Source organism: Tamandua tetradactyla, chromosome 8, assembly GCF_023851605.1.
Source record: "Tamandua tetradactyla isolate mTamTet1 chromosome 8, mTamTet1.pri, whole genome shotgun sequence".
In the NCBI taxonomy this organism is placed as follows: domain Eukaryota; kingdom Metazoa; phylum Chordata; class Mammalia; order Pilosa; family Myrmecophagidae; genus Tamandua; species Tamandua tetradactyla.
In genome coordinates, this window is record NC_135334.1 from 81487964 (window position 1) to 81507764 (window position 19801).

The following is a 19801-nucleotide window of genomic DNA, read 5'->3' on the forward strand; positions in this document are numbered from 1 at the left end:
TGAGGCAGATTAACTATCTATAACCAACACTAGGAGCCCAAACCATGAAAACACCCTGCATGGCTGCTGCCACTTCCTGAAGCTTCTCCCTTCCACTTAGAGATGAATTAGAAAATAGCCCCACCTTGGGCAGTTGATTGCTTGAGCTATACAGTAGGCCTGCCAAGCCCAGTGAATGGGGTCTTAAAGGAGCAAACACATCACCTGAAGAGTCAAGGAGCTTCTCCAGACCTGGGAAAGACCATGAGCTGGCAATCCAGGGCTGTGTTTTACGTTTGCCTCCAAAAGACCTGGGATTTAGAAGATGGGTTCCTTGTGTCCAGACTTTGCCTAGCCTGTGAGAGCAAAGCTTTGTGGGAGGAAAAGGTGATTCGGTTGCAGTATTCCTCACTAAAGTTTCTGAACGATTGACAACAATACATAACAAGAAGGACTTCTCCCCATCCTGATTCAGCTCTGTGGTAAAAGAGAGTAGTATGTCTCCCTGAGGTACTCTTCAGTCAAGATGTAAGGGGACATGGCAATGTCAGTCCTTGTTTGACAGTTTCACCTGGATAGGGCATATATATCACATGGTCTTCACAAAGTCTATAGGGAACTTGAATTATAGAATCAGGTGCAGCAGAAATTTTGAATGAAGATACTGATTTGCCTTCTGTCACATTTGTAGGAGCAGCCATCAAAACCAAAGAAGGGAGAATTTGATCAAATATTTGTGTAACTATAGCTTAGTATGTATATATATAAATATCAGTAATCTTTTGTACAGATCTAGCCTACAGCCTGACAACATTGTTTGTGTAACAACCTCTTTCTTATTTACATTCATTGTGAGATGAACATCCTCAACACAGTAGAATGAGATTATCTTTCTTTTGTAAGGTATAGTTATAAAAGAATTTTGTATAATTGTCCTTCCTCCATTTGACTTACTTTTCCTCAGTGGAGTGTGGGTATGGGTTTCTCAATTTTACTTCATGCGCAAGGAGCTAGACAATTGCTCTATTACTGATTTACCTGAATACTGAAATACAGACAAGACTTTTCAGAGATTCCATAAGCCTGGACTCAGTCAGGGACGCAACTGTATGACCTCGATGTCAATCAGAGCCCCCATTGCAATTCCATTATTAGAATTAAGGGAGCAGATTTATCCTCTGACAAAGCAATCTCTTGGTAAAGAGCTGTGTCCCAACTCTTATTTTTTTTCTTTTTCTTTTTTGTATTTTTGGGCTTTATTTATTATGTTTATTAAGTATAAGCATAATCTTAGTTATGTTTAGAATTTGCTCCCTCATATTCTGTTCTGGGGAAGTGAAGCTTCTTATTCTTAGAACTCTGGATCCTGTAATTGGTCATTATTAGGATCCCTCACACACCCAGAGTGATGCCCAATTTGAGGCTTTGAGTAGCTATTCATATATATAAGTTGACTTTTCTGTGCATCTGTATCAAAGAGGATCCAGGTCAGGTTGATGTCCTGGGAACCAGTGAGGGTCTCGCTTAAATCTATGGGTTAAAAGTGGCATTTTGTTGTAGCTTATGTCATATGTTGTTTCAAAGTAGTGTCCAAACTGGGAAGGTAAGGGTTTGGGCTGCACAGTATTCCTTAGGTGATATCTTTCCTCGTTCCAGTTGCCTATCAAAGTACAGTTTAAATAAGCATTTTCATTAGTGATATACCTCCATCCGTACTAGAAAAACCTGGACATATTCCAATCTGTCCATACTTTAGACATGGCCATCTGCATTAACGAGACTGCCATTGTGTGGGTTTCCTAGGATATAAGTGAGGGACTGCCTCTGAGGAAATTGGGCAGCAGACACAGTAGGAGAGAGCCGTTCTGGACAAGATGAGGTCAGTTATAATATCTTCTGTCCCAAATTTCTTTTTAAACATGTTTCTGAGTAATTGGATAACTGCATGGGCCTTTAAGCCCTGATATCGCAGCATTTTATAATCCAAGAATGGTTTCAGGAAGAGACTGAACATGTTGCCTAATTGCTGGAATGACTATACATTCATTCACCCAAACTCAAATCCTTACCTTTGGCTGATGAAAATTGGCATTCACAAATGATTCTGAAGTAATCCTCTTGGCTCTGTTCTCGTGTGCTTTCCAGGTTCTTCTTCGAGAAGAGGTGGCATTTTATAGTGGCTTGTGCCCTTCTGAGGGGCTGCAGTTTTATCTAGATCAAGAAAGTCTATGTCTCTGTGCCTCACCAGAAGCAAGGATGGCGGCAATACTGCAGACTTTTGTCTAGGAACATTATCTCGAGTTCACTGGTTTCTAATTCTCCAAAGCTTGTTAGAGAACAGTAGTGACTTTCGAGGACCGTGTGAGAGAAAGGTGCTGTGTTCCTCTAGACCAGTGACTTGGGGCGAGGAAGGGACCCTTCCTATCATTGCTTTACAGGCCAGCGTGACTGCTGGGAGAGGAACGTGTTGCTCAGATTTGTTGCAGGAGGTAAAACAAAAGAAAACAACAAAAACGGGTACTTGAGATACTCCAACAGTGCTTCTAAATTTTAAAATGTTTTAATTACTCAAGAAAAGGAAGATATTTTTGTAAAAAACCCAAACATACTATGTTGAAGTAAAAATTTCCCTTGACCAAACTCTTTCCCTATTTTCCATAACCCAGACACTTCCCCAGAAGAGAACCCTGTTAAAGATTGGCTATATAACCTTCCAGACACTCTTTGTATTGATTTTCATGTCATACACATGTTATACCTTTGAGGTTATATAGATTGTTTTCTTTCATCACACTGTGTAATTCTTCTGCATCTTGCTTTTTTCGCTATGTAATATGTCTTATATCTCCATGTATATTTTAACATAGATATCCTAGTCATGTTTTAAGATTCTATGCATTGTCCATGGTAAAGATGAATTATAGTTTGTTTAGATACTCCGTTATTAAGAGACATTTAGGTTCACACGGTGTTTTTAAATTTTGTTTGCTTAGCAGCAAACCTTATTCTAAGTGAATTTTGCTATGTAATCCCAATATAAAACAAGTAAAATTTGAACTGATCTGTCCCTCAATTAAGCTATACAACAGGAAGTTACTAATTTACTACCTAGTATCTTGGATAAATTATTCATCTGTGCTTTGTTCATGTGCTTTGTGCCTCAGTTCCTTAATCTGTAAATAGAGATAAAGGCAGCACCCATCTCATGCTGTTGTGGGAAAGATTAAATGATACATGTAAAGTGGGCCAAGTGGTGCCTGGCACATATGAGAGCTGTATAAGGATTCGCTGTTTATTTATAGTATGGTGACGGCCCCACATTGTATTGGTCATCAGAGAGTTGCTTTGGCCTTTGGCCCATATTTTTCCTTAACCTTTGGCGAGGGCATCACAGACAAGCAGTACATTCTACTGGATCCTGGATACTGTAAGGATATTGTTATAGATGCTGTTTATCCCATTATGCAGAGTCTGAAAACAAGAAATTTCCCCCTAGTCTCGACCTCAGAAATAGTTCTACCTCTCCTGGGCAGTAAATCTAATTTTATCATATCTATCTATGCATCTTTTAGCAGGTCATGCTTCCCTTTTTCCATTTACTGCTAGAGTGGATCCAAATTTTTGATCCATCTCTAACAATATTGTGAGCTCAATGGCATGCATTTTGAGTATTAAAAAAAATTATTTAAAACTTCATTTTACTTTTTTGCCTTTTTTTTTTTTTTTGTCAGCCAATGAAAATAGTTGTCTCCCTGTGTGATTATATGGGAAGGCCTTTTATTATACCCTGGAGCACACTGGGTGAGTAAGGCACAGTTGGTGTGGTGGCTTGCTGGAGTCTGGTAGGAATCTTCCCCTTGGTCATTCAGGTGGGAGAAGGGACACCAGCCCACACAGAGCAGCCCTATGCACACGCTCACGCTGGCACTGGGGTCCAATGTGCAAAGCTTCACTTGGGTTCCTGGTCCTTTTTATCTTCTGTCCCCTGAAAATCCCCACCATGTGAGCTTTTTGAGAGAGAGGCATTTGACCTACTGTTAAGAATTATTTTTCTCTCTACTCCTGTCATGTTCTGAGGAAATGTCTGGTTGTAATTATATGCTTCGATGCTAGTCAGACCATGTGAGAAATGGAATATTAATATCAACCACAATAAACTGGCTTCAACAAAGAAGTCATTTGTGATTGTTAAGGTCCTTTTGTCTATGGTATGAAAGAGCTTCCATAACCATGAACAAGAAGCCTACTTGAGAGTCTGGAGTAGAAGGCAGCAGCGTGGCGGCAGGCGCTGTGTACCATCTCTGGATTGTGCCTGGCACAGCTGCCCTGGGAAATGGCCCCTGGGGTCACCCTCCCACTGCGTCTTCAACAAGCAACCAATGCTTCTCTCCTAAGTGAAACTCCAGCACTTGAATACGGAATACTTGGTCCTTGGGCCTAACTCTGTCATCTGCTCTCACCAGGCAGTGCATTGGGGGAGTGGTGGGATAAGGAAGGGAAGGGGGTGCTCTCTTATGAAGGGGGTTTGGAGAGCCAGTTCCCAAGATTGGAATGTGGGGAAATAGGCTCAGGAGAAGGTGGGCCACCACTGGGTCTGGATGTTCTCTCTCACCTCTCTCTTTACATAATCATAACTTTCCTTCGTGGTTATGGACACCTGCCTCATGAACACTGGAATATTTATTCCTCTGGACAAGCCTATATTATCATGATTGTCACTTCCCCATTTGCAATAAGATCTGCTTTTTCAGATTGTCAAGCCCCCAGATGGTCTACTGTGCGCCCCTGGTTTCAGCCTTCCATTTGGCATGGAGGAGGGAGCATTGATGGTGTGCGAGCCAGCTCAGTACCATCAGCAGCCCCCTCTCTCCTCCCTGGAAGCCCATATCCAGAATAGAAATGCCTTTAAAAAGTGACTGCAGCTCCTGTCTGTATCTCAGGGCATTTTGTAATGCACTGCCTCTCACCAGCCGTTTCAGACCCTCTCCTTTTCCTCTCTTTTCCATGTGTTCTGACTACTTTCCAGTTCCTGTGTGTGCCCTTTACTTGTCCTTTGAGATCCCTCTGGCTGTTATTTAGGTTTTTCTCAAGATGCTTCATCTTAGATTGCTTCTCTCAGATCTGGCATGTGGATACATGGCATGCCAGCCTGGTTGTCAAACATCTTGTCCAGGGCTGGGGCTGCCTACTGCTGAAGAGACCCAAGAGTAGGTGAATGCATTGCAGTTGGCATCCTCTGCCTTCCATGCACACTAAGAGGTCAGGATCAGACTCCATGCTGCAGGGTGCTCCTTGTCACTGGATAACCCTAGCTTGGAAACTAAGAGATACCCAGATCTGTGCAGGAGTTGTCCCCACCTTGTTCCTTCATGAATGGTATCAGCTCCCAGTTCTCCCCTAATACAGACCCTTATTCTCACTGGTGTCACTCGCAGGCTGTGCGTCCAGCTAAACCAGACCCAACACATTGAGTCAAGTCAAGCATCCTGGGTCTGGAGCTCTATCAGTTCCATGGGTGAGATCATCTGGGGGCGGTTTCACCAACTTTCAAGGCACACCTTTCAATGGCAGCTGGTCTGGCCCTCCTGTTGTTTTCTATTCTGATGGGTGGTTTTGCACATGTATTCAGTCAGACTGTCCTCACAAATTGCATATGCCATTTGGAAGGTGGTAAGAGGTTTCTTCAACCTAAATGTCTTCTTTTATTTCTTCTTTAGTCCCAGGTAAACCACCACGGTGCTGCTAGCAATGAAACCTACCAGGAACGCTTGGCACGTCTAGAAGGAGATAAGGAGTCCCTCATATTACAGGTGTGTCCTTTTTTCGTGGGAACCAGCTTGTTACCCGCAGCTCTGTAGCTTCCTAAGAGTGGAAGGAAAGTACAGGGTTTTTGTTGTTGTTGTTGGATTTATTCTGCCCTCTAAGTATGCGTGTTTTAAAAAGACTTTTGCTGAAAAAAAGCAGAAAGTAATTGGAGGCACAGTTAAACTCTGGACTTGACTTTGGGGTCTGTGAATTCACTTATTTCTCATGCACTACTAAGCACCTGCCTCTTCAAACTGGAAGCTCAGTGGTCAGGTGGATTAGTGGGGAATGAAGATGAGAGCCCTGTCTTCCAGGAGCCCATGACTCTTATAAGGGAGATAAGTCCTCCTGTCACTAATAAACAGAACCATGAATGATATGGGCCTAAGGGTGAATTCTAATGGGATCAGGTCCAAAATTGTCTAGCACTGCATCTAGACTGATCACTTTGATGCCAAATCCCCTGGAGCCAGTAATGTCGACAAAGCCCTTGATGACCCTTGCTTCGAAAGAAGGAACTCCAGAACTTTTCATGGAGCAATATTCTTGAAGGAACTTTTTCACTTCTGAAAGCTCATATGCATTGGTAAGACATAAAGTTAGGCATTTTTATGGAAGGACCAATGGCTGAAGCAGAGGTTCTTTTGTGTAAGCTCTCCCATGCATATATCAATTTAGCAAGCCTTTTCTTAAGATCTGGTATGCATCAGACTATGATTGATGATCTGGAAAATATAAAGATTAACATCCCAATCCCAGCTGCTTAGAAAGCTTAGAGAATGGTGGACAAGACTGACAGTGGAATGAAAGAAGGGGCAGATAGTCCTGGAACTCTCCCCCAGGCTCTGGGCTTTAGCTTGGAGCACTGAGCTTTTGAAGCTGCAATAATACACTTAGTTGTTTTGCTTTGTTTTTGTTTTTTCCTTTTTCTTTTTATCTTTTTTCTTTGATTTCTTTCACTTGATTTTATGAATATATAAATAAAATAAAGAATAGTTTTAGGAATTTTGGGAAGTCTAAAAAAGTTTGAAGAAGGTTAACAATTTGGCCTTTTTTTCCAGGTGTGTGTGTGTTTTTTCCTCTCTTCTGCCCTTTTTTAAAATAACTGAGCTCACATCAAATATACACTTTTGCATCCTAGTGTTTTTTTGTTGTTCCCATTTCATTGATTTTTTTTTTCTAAACTAAAAATTATTTGCATGCCATGACTTGCCAAATATTGGTTTTAGGTGCTGGGGATATAGCAGTGAGCGGACTAAGTCCCTGCTCTTGTAGTACTTTTGTTCTCCCATGCACACATGCACGTGTCTATAGAACTGGGGGAGGAGACAATAAGCAAACCAATATGTACATAAAATAATTCAGGGAGTGATAAGTGCTATGGTGAAAATAAAGCAGGGTAAGGGTTGCGTAGTCAGGAAGAGCTCTCTGATAGGAGAGCCACACGCAGATCTGGAGAAGTACATTCCAGGCAGAGGAGAGAGTGAGTCAAGAGGTCCTGAGGCAGGCGTGTGCTTGGTGTGTAGAGAGAACAGGAAGGGGCCGTCGCAGTTTGGGTTGATGCTCTTGAAGAAGCTGGTGGGAGTTGTGGTCAGAGAGGTAGCAGGGGCCAGATTTTATAGCCTGTTATAGTACAGACATTTTGAAGGATGTGCAATTTGAAACTCCATCCCAATGACATGATTAATGAGGGAGTGTCCAGTTTTAAAATTCTGCAGAAAACAGTATAAAATTGTAGAGCCCTTCTTGATTGAAACAACACATTCCTATTTAGAGAATATTACACTTTAATAAAGAAGTCTTTCATAACAAATGTTCTCTTTGACATTTTGTAAGCGTTTTTTAAAAAAATTCTGAATTCTTGACTAATCTTTTTTCAATAATCCTAACACAGTTTGAAAGCCGCTTACCCAAAAAATCAGAAGTTGACCCTGGTGGTTCTATTCCACCAGGAGTTTGTGGTAGAATAGAGCTCAGAGTGGTGGTTACGTGGTTACTCTCATTCCTAAGTGGCCCCATGGAGCTGGTTAGAGATTCACAGCATGGTAATGCCTCTTACTTAATTCTCACAGCAGCTCATCCAGACTGAATTAATTGGAACCCTTGGCCCGGAATGTTTTTCTGGGTCGATTAGAAGAACAAGACAAATCACATGGAGCAAATACTTTGTTTCCAAGCTTAGTTTAAAACAAATAAAATACAAAATTTAAAGTATCCTCATTATAATGTACCTCCTTAAGGCAAGGATTTTCATGTTTTGTTCACTTATATCTCCCAGAGCCTAAAATTATACCAATAATTTTTTAATTAAATGGTTTAGGGATTTTATGGAGTGTGCCCCAACTTTCCACACCTCTTCATTCAGAGAATTTAACGTAAAGTATTGGGGGGTTAGTAAGGACCCTACAGTCCTGGGTTTTGAGCCTTACATGCAACTGAACTCTGAGCTGCAGAATGCTCTAGACCACATATTACTCCTCTGGGCATTTCTAGCTCATGTCCCCAAGGTGCAGACTGTAAAAGTGCTAATCCCAATAAGAGGATTAACCATGAAAACATCCTTTCCAAACAGAATTTCTGGAACCCAGGGAGCAAAGTCCTGAATTCCGCCTCTTGAAAAATGGTAGAAAAGGCCAGGCCTGCTTTTAGGGTTGGGCCAGAAGGATTAAAAACACACACGTTGGTGTTTAAGATGGACCTTGTTGACAAAAGGAGTCCATTTTGGATTTTATGATTGAAATCTTTGCCCCTAGCATTGTATCAACTCCAGGAATATATTTCAATAATTCATTAATCATTTGGGAATTTAAAAATAGGAAGCTTTATGTAGCCATATTAATTTAGCCTAGTTCCTTTTTAAACAGGAAGTTTTCTAATTCACAGAGAACAATGGCTAGATCATTGGTTAAAAAAACAAAAAGGTCTAAAGGATCTCAATTTATCAGCAGTCCATTATTTTTGGAAGGCTACCCATTCTCTCTCTTCATCTTTCTTCCCTGAGACATGTCTTTAAAAAAAGAAAAGCAAAACGATCCTGGGGCATTTTTTAATAGAGAAGGTTATGAAAACTCTCCCAGTCTGTATAAAGGGCATATTTTAAATGACTTATTGCAAATGTGTTTTATTAATTAACTCCAATAGAGAGTCTCAGTGTTTTTTAAAAATACAACTATTTTTTCCCTGCCACTGCATGTGCAATGTGGCTTCTATATACTATGACTTAGAGTCATGTTTTGGCCTGTGCAGCACAAAAACTCTTCTGGAGCCAAGTTTTGTCAGTGCTAATACATGCCCTTTACGTCCCACATTCCTTAATTGCTTCAAAACACTTGCCTGATAGGTGAGCAGTCCTCACACCCTTATGAGAGAGGTAAGGTCATTGTTTAATTTCCACAGACATTTGGCTTGCTCTTCCACATGAGGTGGCAAGAGCCCTGCAAGCCAGCAGAGCTGTGCCTTGAGGTCGGGGCTGCTAGCGAGAGCCGAGAGCCGAACCATATAGAAGGGATTAGGGGCAGGAGTCCATCCTGGAGGCAGTTCTCCTAACTGTTGAGCATTTTTCTCTTGAGTCGGTCAAGAGCTTGAAACGGGACCAACATCTTTCCAGAAGTGGCAGAAACTCCCTGGCAAGATAAGTGTCCAGCAGGAGTTTCCCCCCCCAAAAGAAAAGCTATTCCTTGTACGTAAGAATCAGTAGTGTGGCTTCACGGTTCACCTACAGCGGGAGGGTTTCCTGCCTCGTGCAGAGTCTTTGTCCCTTCCACCATTTCTTTATTTCCTGGGACAGGTGAGCGTCCTCACAGACCAAGTAGAGGCCCAAGGAGAGAAGATTCGGGACCTGGAAGTGTGTCTGGAAGGACACCAGGTGAAACTCAATGCTGCTGAAGAGATGCTTCAACAGGTAAGGGTGGGTGGGGCTGGAGGAAGGCACTTGGGTTCTGAAACAGCTCATTTGCCAAAGTCCCCCTCTGTACAGGTTATAGCTTTTGATGCTTCCTCTCCCATCCGCTTGGAGGTGGGATCGGCCTCTCAGAGCACAGTGTTGTTACTGCAGGTGAAACCAGCCTGAGTTCTGAGAGTGGTGGAGGGAGTGGGGGTGGGGGGCGGGAGGGCTGGCTGGGGACAATAACCTGCTGAGCTGGTTAGACTGATTCACTGGGTTACTTTCTGCAGGCCTGGTTCTGTGAAAGAGCGCGCTCTCTCTCTCTCTTCACTTGCTGGCAGTGTCAACCTCTCCTTATTACGTGAACCACAGTTTTCCTGTGGGTGGTGTCCAGAAAGTCACCTATCAGCTTATTTTGTGTCCCTCCCTTCTCTCTACCTCACCCCCTATCAGTATGCTTTTCATTGATAAAACTTACAGCATAAAAATTTTGGTATAATTAAAAAGAGATGAAAATGGAAAAAAATATTTTCCTGCTTATCCTGCCAGACTTAATTAAAATAAATCTCTTAAATGTCTGCTGTTGTTTTTTCTTTTTGGCCCTTGTCCTTATTTATGCATATGATTTACAAAGCTCTGTTCACACCAAAGATGCAATTTAGTTCTCAGTTTTTATATGTTTAACATCATTATGCTGATTTTTTTTCCATTTTAATGATTTAACTGTTTAGTTTTCTTATTACCACTTAAATTTTTTTTTGAGTGGAAGTATCATAATTGATTTAAACATTCTTCTCCCCCTGCATAGTTTTACCCTATTACATATATATATATATAATGAGCTGCAATGGGTATTTGTTTAGAGAATAATGTCTTCATGATAGATTTCCCAGCAGTGCATCGAGTAGTTTACAGCCCTTGAGACAGACTGCTAAATAAATTTTACTAGCAGTGGACGAGTAACACTATATCAGGAAAAAAAGGCGTATCATCTGTAATTAATAACATGTTGAAAGTAGAAAGAGTAGGTAAATATCTCTTTTTTCTGTTTCATGGCTAATTGCACTGATCAGACATTATAGAACAACAGTAAATGACAGTTGTGATATTGTGTATTTTTATCTCCTTCCTGTTTAATGAGATGTCACTAGTGTTTCTTTATTAGGTCTAATGAATCTGTGGATTTAAAATAGATATAATGAACCAAATCAAGAAATGGCTATCTTGTTTCTGTTTTTAAATTTGTTTTTAGGAAGGCATGCTGAATTTGTATCAAAAATCTTTTCAGAACCTGTTAAGACTCTAGCTAGACTTTATTTATTTTACATAATCTATTAATATATCTATTTAAAAGGTTTCCTTAACTTGAATCAATCTTGCCTTTTTCAGTTATTTTGAAAACTAAACGATTACTGAAGTTTATGTATGTGAGTTTTGTAGCTTCTGTTTGTATTTGGTACAAAAAAAGATGCTCACTAATTATTTAAAGGATGAAGTTCTCTTACAATGAGTGGGTGTAATTAAATGACTGTTTATAATCTTTTTTTCCCAAAATTCTAATTTTTTTTTTTGCCTTGACCAGTATAAGATTTAAACTGTTTCTTGACAATATAGTATTGAACACAGGCTTTGAATTTGATCTTTGGTCATAGAATGAACATCTTAGGCCCAGATGTTTCTCAGTTTTATTTGAGTGCATTGGAAAAACTTTTAAAAAGTGGGGGGTGGGTTGGGGAGAGAGCAAGTCAGTATTTTTATGTAAACCTCTGGTGCCTACAGCTCAGTTGTACTGGTTTATCTTTTCTTTGTTGGCTAATAAGTTACCAGATTCTTGGCTTTACTTGATTTTCTATTTAAATTGTGTGCCTCTCTTGTTCTAAATATTCTCTGAAAATCCGAGTAGCAATAAGAGCTAAGTCTTTATTTTTAAGAACCAGGAAAGAAAACAACCTGTTGGGAAAAAAATCTCAAATGACAGGAAAATATTTTTACAAAGGGTGCAGAAAACACACAGCTAGATTGTATTTTCACGTCTGCACAAGGTGTGGTTTGGAGATAGGAATGAAAGAGGAGATGATGAAGGAGTGTAAAGAATTCAGAAAGAAACCAAGAAAATTTGAATGTGGAGGGCACATGTCAGAAAAATGTCAGAAGACTGATGCTTCAGGAAGGCAGTACCTAGCAAAGAACTACATAATAGGGGGTCAGGGACTGGCCGTGTTGTCATACACCAGTTACCCGACCGTCCATCCTGGCATCTCTTCCAGGACTGTTTGGTGTCCAGCACCACGTGGAGAGAGACCATCTTACCCCTCTAAGCTTTGTCCCGTGGACTATATTTTAGACACTTTTAAAAAGTCTTATTTTCCTAACCTCGATTGCCTTTTTTTTTATCCTTTTTGTCCTAGGTTCTGTTTGTTCTCTGTGATGGGTGAGGTGGGAGGCATGTGGTTTATGTATGCCATAGAGGTGGATTCCTTGCCTTGTATGTTTTGGAGTGTGAACTTAACCAATTTATATTTATCTGTGTTCCTCTAATCTTTGAAAAGGTGAAAGATTAGATGTGATTGGAGTGTGCAATACTCCTTTCGTGTCATGTTCTGAACTTAAGTCATGTTGGTTTTGAGCCTCAGCACTGACCCATATGTTTGTTGGGCTTGGCGGATCCTGAATTTGAGATCTTTAGGTTCCAGCTCCAAGCTGAATGGTCTGCTGCAAATGCAATTGCTTTCCTGAAATCTGCTTGAAGCTGTTTATAAGGACACTTGATTCTTGCAACAAGCCCTGATGCAAGCCCTATAACTCATGGCATGAGTCCTCTGAACAGGGGGCGGGTGGAGACTTGTCCTGTTTGAGATATCCTAGACTGCAGGGCTCTTGGATTCTGGTGGTAGTGGGAATGTTTCATGGCCTAGAGGCAGAGAACTAAGGCAGTTTCTTTTTTCTGCCAGCCCTTAGAGACCATTTCTGCTCTGGGTCAAGCCTGGACTACTGCTCAAAGGCCTGAGGAGCTCTGAACAAGGTCTTCTCACTGTCTCAGTGTGGAGCTTTTTGATTGCCAGTAGACACAGGGTTTCCCCTGGGTTTGCTGCTCCTGACAACCCTGCATGCTGAACACATGTCCTGTCTAAAGGAGGCAGCTACCATTGGCTGGAATAGCACTAGGAAGATTTGGGGAACCACAAATCAAACCAGCATAGCCCAAACCCTGTTTACACAGGCTCCAATAACCCCATGAGTTGCTTCTCTCAGCAGCTGCTCTACTGATCAATGCCAGCCTGCATCCAGTAGCTCACGATGGAGGTAACTAGTTCCTCACCCAGTGCACGAGCCATGAATCCTTGGCCTGGCCTGGCCCTAGCTCCCATCTGTTTTCTTCTGTTCCATGGTGTTTAGGTATATTTGAGGACCTAGTAGCTTTTTCTAAAGTGGCCTTAGTGGGCTCCCTGGAATCCAGTAGGCTTCTGTACAACAAACTTCTGCTATTCTGTCTTCAGTCCCCACCCTTTCTCCAGAGGGTCCTGATTTCAGGGTAGAAGATGATTCCACTCAGTGCCTAAGAGGTTTTACACAGAGCCAGCAAACAAAGGGAGAATTTTCTAGAGACTGACTATTTATAGATACAATCGATGTCAAGAACAGAAAAGATTTTCAGTGCCAAAAAAGAAGTCAAGAGACGTGCGCAGAGTCGGGAGGCAAAAAGAATTCAAACCTGCTTGTGAGGATACTACCTTGCTTTTGGAAAACCTTGATTCATACCCACCTTCATTTCAGCATCCCCCTCATCCAAAGCGCCAGGATTTCAGCAGCTTCACTGTTTTGGCTACCTTTTAGGTGAGGGGTGGAGAGTGATTCGTTTAAGGGATTTGGAGGGGTGGAGAGTGATTCGTTTAAGGAATTTGAAATCAGTTTCTATATATTCATTACTGATTTGCTGTAATCTAGGAAAGTCAATGAACCTGTTTCCTTGCTTGTAGAAAATGAGGATGACAATATGGGTTCTACCTTGCCCACCTCTTAGAACTGTAGTAGAGTTATTCCAGTTTCCAGTTTTGTTAAAACCATGATATCACATGAGTGAATGATGTTAGTCAAGGCACTGAGCTGTGGGTCTAAGACACAGGCCAGGTTCCTGCCATCGAGTTCGGTGAGGGAACAGTATGCTCGGGTGTCTGAACTCAAATGCCATTAGTACCTGGCTGATAAATATCCCTGTAGCACCTTTAAAGAGATATTTCTGTCTTGAACAGAATATTAAACAGCGCTGTATATACACATGATCCTCTAGGAACACAAATCTGTAAGAAGGACGAGACACTGAGTCATGCGCGAAGAAAAGAGGGATTTTCCAGGTCATTCTTCAAGCGCCATCTGAGAGATCTGTAAGGTAGAAGTAACTACTTCCCTTGTCGTTTGATGTTGTATTTCCAAGACCACAGTGTGAAGTAGGTACTTTAACTGCCCCCCCCCACCCACCCCCACTTTGTTTTTAACAAAAGATGAGGTTTAGATAGATGATTAGTTAGTAGGACTGAGTCCAGATGCAGAAACCCATGTTGATTACAAGTACCTCTTCTCTGCACAGTGTTATTTATGAAAGAGGCTTCCCAGCAAGGCCTAAGCCTCTTGCTTCAAAGGGCAAAGGGACACATTTTTCCTTTTATGTCTTTCCCGGGCCCATTCTTTCATTCTGGTTTCAGATTGCCAGTCTGGTTGCAATCCTCTGTCATTGGTCAGTAATTCCCTGGATCATATTCCACACTTAAAGATGGAGATAATTGCTTCAAGATGTGGCCCTTTAAGGAAAGGGTAAGTTGAAAGGCAAATTATTTTTATCAGTTCCAGTCAGAAACTAAGCTTTGGAAGAAGGAAATGAAGGGTTGCTCTGAGATGTAAGCTTTCTTTCATCCCCCAAATGAAGAGATGTTTGTCCCAATGTAAGAGGGTAGTGGTAGTGGTGGAGTGGGAGGGAGAAATTCTGTCCTTTGTTTATTTCCTAATGTTTCTCTTCCCTGTTTCATGGTCACTCACAGTAAGGAAAACAAACCACCCAGCTCCCATACCACCTCGCTCCTCGTCCCCTGCCTTCTCTTGAAACAATTGGAAACAGAAAACAGAATGCTGCTCATGAAGCTTTCTCCTCTGTCTCGAGCTCACCTCCCCACACATTACAGTAGCTGTGTGGTTCCAAGAGATCCCAGCAGGATCAACAATGCCATGAGCAGGGGGACAAGCCTTGCCTGGCAAGGGTGTTGGTGTCCTAGATACGTAGGCTAGATCCAGAGCTGACCCCAGCCTTGAGGATGAGAGCTAGGGATCCAAGAATATTTCTCTTAAGAGGTGGACAGAATAAAAGGCAGCAGCAAAGGACATTGAGAAGAAAAAAAGAAATGTCAGAAAAACTGAAGGGGAGGATGGGATGGCAAGGAGTAATTTACACTGATGAGTAGGTGATGTAAGTAGCTTGAGAACTGAGAAGTGTACATTGCATTAGTAACTCTGGTCGTTGGTCCCCAGAATTAGACTGTTTTTGTTTCTATTAACAGTCCTCTTATCTGTGAATACAGGGTAAAGTACTTAGTTCACTTGGTGAAAGCAAAAGCTAGGTTGCAAGCATGCAGGCATTTTGTTGAGGAGTGACAGGAAGATGAGGAAGAAGAGGCAACAGCTATAGATTATTCCCTGAAGAGTTTAGCTGTGAAGGGGAGGGCAGAGAGAAGTAGCACTTACACACATATGCATGCGCACACACACACACACACACAACATGTACTTGCCCTGTGAGAGCACAAGGGGTTCAATGGGTGGTACTTTGAAAGGAAGGCAAGACCAAGAGGGAATGTTCTTCAGAATGTCAGAAATCTGATCATGTTTAAAGCCTAAGGAATAGGAGCTGATGATAAGGGAGGGATTAAATGTCTGTCGGAGTAGATACTTGATGTCCTATCTTAGGGTAGCATAATGCTTGGTAGAAATTTCCTCAATGACAGTGCAGTGATGAGGGACTGCCTTGGGACATGCCAAATGGGAGTCATTCTGAGTTACCAGCAAGAGGGAGAAACAGATCAGAGCTCATCTGATCTGGCAGTAGGGCTGAGTTGGATGAGGAACTTTATGGTGTTGATATTAGTTCAATTGAAATGATTAACCTTAAAGCAGGGAGTGGATAAGGAGGCAAGTACCCCTTAAAGGAAGTTGATAACTCAGAGAAAACAGGGAGTCATTAAGTAACTATTGACCAAAAGAAGAGATGAGATACTGAGTGAGCAACTGTAACAGTTGAAAGGTCAGAAGACTGTGGCCAGAGAAGAGAATTTAATAATAGATCTTAGAAGCAGAGCAAACACATTCTGGGTAAAGATGAAAGCCAAGCATGGCCATGTGGCTGAGAAGCAGAAATAAATGGAAGCAAAGCCTGTTGGAGTTGTGAAAGTGAATCAGAGTGGACAGTGAATGAAAGATCCATTACAAGAGTGCTAAAGCTACTGAGGAGAAGCTGTTGATCAAAATACAAAAGCACAAGGAAAATGAGAGCTTGCCTTAGGTTCTGGATGTCTGGGAAGATGTAATATAACTGAATGGGGCTGCCTTAGAAGATAGCAGTTGTGGATGGGCAGCAGTAAACATGAAGAGAATTCTTCTGTAAGTTGAGTCGCTGGAACCAGAGTGGTCCCCATTTTACATGGCTAGGAAAGATGTGTCATGTCATGCAAAAGCCAGGATGAAGTTAAATTGGAAACAGAGCAATTGAGGTTGTAGAATAGATAATTCCTATTGAGGCAACCATTTTCGAAGTTACATAGATAATAATGGCTTTGAGCAAAGAGGATCATGAAGTCTGGAAATGGAACTGAATTGGGATAAGCTTGTTGGAGGTTGATTTTGAGTTCAGGGATTAGGACAGTAATTATTAATGGCAAGGACAAAGGAGAACTGATAACAAAAGGTAGAGTCACATGTTAATAGATAAAAACTAGAGGAGAATAAGTAAAAATTTTATAATTAGCACACTATATGGAATTAAGCAGCCCCAGGTTTCTGACTAAATGTTGGTGCACCCAACTGGAATGTCCAGTTGGAATGTTAGTGTGACCAGTTAGAGCACTGGCATGACCAATTAGAATGGCTATTAGAAATTTAGCAAGGCCAATTAAAATATTCGTCTCACTAGCTGGAACATTGGTGTGATCAGTTGCACCCTGACTATTAAAACAGCTAGAGAGATTTTAGATCAATAAGGGAAGTAGAATAGACTCTTAGATTTCAAGAGAAAGAAATTCTGAAACTTCTGAATCTCAGCAAAGTACCATCTCAAATACTGGTCAGTAAACTGCATAAAGAGTCTCTTAATATAGGCAAGTAGTTGACAGGGACTGTGTCTTCAGCTATCATATTCCTAGTCCTTGGCATCTGGTAGATATTTTTAAAAAAGTATTTGTTGAATAAATGAATGGGGTCTCATGGAAGGAATTTTTCTCAGTACTCCAAGGCAGTTGTTTTTACTTCATGGCCCTTGATTTATGTAACTGTCCTTTCCCCCTCTTTGCATTGGCTGCTGGGAAGCTCACAGGTACATTATAGTCTATCTCTAGCAGTGCATAGAACTTTTTGTTCTGGATTTTATGCCAACTGTAACTGGCTTCAACGTCTTTTCCTACCCACTTTAATTTTTTATTCTTTTTTTTTTAATTTGTATTTTTTAATTTTAGAGTAAGTTTTAGATTTACAGAAAAGTTGCAAGGATATTACAGAGATTCCTGTGTATCCCACATCCAACTACTCTGATTAACATCTTACATTAAGACAGTACAGTTGTCACAACGAATGAACCAATATTGATAGAGTATTATCAACCAAACTCCGTACTTTATTTGGATTTCCTTACTCTGAATGTCCTTTTTCTATCCCAGGATCCCATCTAAGATGCCACGTTACTTTTAGTTGTGTCTCCTCAGTCTCCTCTAGACTGTGACAATTTCTCAGATTTTCCTTATTTTTGTTGACTTTGACAAGTTTTTTTAATTTATTTTTTATTATCAAACCAAAACAACATACAAACATGAACATTCTTAACATACAAGCATTCCATGCATGGTGTACAATCAATGGCTCACAATATCATCACACAAAAGTATATTCATCACTGTGATCATTTTTTAGAATATTTGTATCACTCCAGAAAAAGAGATAAAAAGAAAAAACTCATACATAACATACCCTTTACCCTTCCCTCTCATTGACCACTAGTATTTCCATCTACTAAACATATTTTAACTTTTGTTCCCCCTATTTTTTTTTCTATAGCCCTTACCACTCCCTTGCATTGTTCATTAGTATTTCAATCCACTCAATTTATTTTAACATTTGTTCCCCCTGTTCTTTATTTTTAATCCATATGTTTTACTTGTCTGTCGATAAGATAGATAAAAGGACCATCAGACACAAGGTTTTCACAATCACACAGTCACACTGTGAAAGCTATATCATTATACAATCATCTTCAAGAAACATGGCTACTGGAACACAGCTCTACAGTTTCAGGCACTTCCCTCTAGCCTCTCTAATACACCTTAAACTAAAAAGGGGATATTTATGATTCATTTTTAAACTTGAGATGTGTATTTTCCAAATTGCCTTATCGTTTTTGGAACAAGGCAGGTAGATGGAATGTTGGAGAGGCAAATGGAGAATAAGGTGGTAGAGTAAGCTAGGGACAGAAGGGAGAGAGAGTGGGGATGAGCAGGGTGTGTGTAGAAGGATTACATCTTAAGATACTCAAGTATTCAAGACCCAGAGATCTCATCATTTCTGTGGGCCTCACACCCAGGGAAGGGACACTTAGGGCCTTCTTTTATGGTCTGCATGACCTTAATGCTAGTCACTATTATTAGATAGTATGTGCTCAAAGAAATTTTGTTTATTTGAGGGTTTTTCCTTGGGTCCAGTGAATATTTGTTAATTGATTTTTTTTTTTTGAGTATGTATTTTATATATCCTGTAAAACTCTTAGGCTGTTTGCCCTGTTTGGGAAACGGGGTAATACAGTAACACAGAAATGAGTTTGGATTTTAACAGACCTTGGTTTCAAAACTCTGTTGCTGATTGGCATTGTCCTTGTCCAAGAGATTTACTTACTGTCTCTGGACCTGTTTCCTCATCAGAAAAATCAAGATAATAATTTTTACTGACCAGTCACTGGGAGGATTTCTTAAGAAGATGTATGCAAAGCACCCAACAGTGTCTGGCACAGAGAAGGCCCTCAGCGAATCAGTCTCCCCATTCCATCAGCCATGCTCACCCAGATGGCTCCCAGCGGTGCTGCTGTGCCTGCCCTCTAAGCCAGCTTCACATCTGCTGAGCCCGGGAAGACCTGCCCTCCTGTTCCCGGGACTCAGTAAGCTAGTCTTGCTGAGCATTTTGACCTCTAGGTACCCATCCCCTTAGCAGAGAGGCAATTTGTAACCTGAGGCATTGGGGGTCTTTGGCCTGGGGAGTCATGTATTCCAAGTCAAAATTCCTGTCCTGTTTGTGATCTGAGGGCAGTTCAAAATAGAAGGAATCAGAGCTTTTGGTGTCAGTATGTTGAAGTCTCTGCTCTTGTGACAGGGTTGGATTGCCCCAGATGATAACAAAACATTTAAATGATGGCAGTGTGTCTTTTCCTATATTGCTGCTTCCTTGGGCTCTTGCTCTCCTGGCTGCCACATATGTTGTCCTTGCTAGAACCTGTGAAGCTAATGTCTACCATATGCCAGGATTTTGGACTTACAGGGACACTGCCCTTTTTTTTTTATGTTTTTAATGTTAAATATAAAATATATACAAAGAAAAGGAAGAAAAAGCAATGATTTTCAAAATACACTTCAATAAGTAGTTACAGAACAGATTTCAGAGTTTGTTATGGGTTACCATTCCACTATTTCAGATTTTTCCTTCTAGCTGCTCCAAAATGCTGAAGGCTAGAAGAGATAAATATATATATATATATATATATATATATATATATATATGTATTTCTTTTGTGTGTATGAAAAATGACATATATATATATATATATATATATATATATATATATATATATAAAAGCAATAAATTTCAAAGCATAGCACAACAATTAGTTGTAGAACAGATTCC

At 40.8% G+C, this 19801-nt stretch overlaps 1 protein-coding gene and 1 pseudogene across 8 annotated transcripts in view; one reads left to right on the forward strand and one right to left on the reverse strand.

The window, feature by feature from the left end:
* PPFIBP2 (PPFIB scaffold protein 2) overlaps positions 1-19801 on the forward strand; it is a 180101-nt gene that overhangs the window by 93218 nt on the left and 67082 nt on the right. For all 8 annotated transcript variants that reach the window (XM_077113862.1, XM_077113867.1, XM_077113860.1 and 5 more), the window contains 2 exons: positions 5697-5789; positions 9572-9685. In XM_077113862.1, the coding sequence (XP_076969977.1) occupies positions 5697-5789; positions 9572-9685 (207 nt within the window). The remainder of the gene's footprint in view (positions 1-5696; positions 5790-9571; positions 9686-19801) is intronic.
* LOC143643921 (cilia- and flagella-associated protein 68-like) lies at positions 1331-4865 on the reverse strand (annotated as a pseudogene).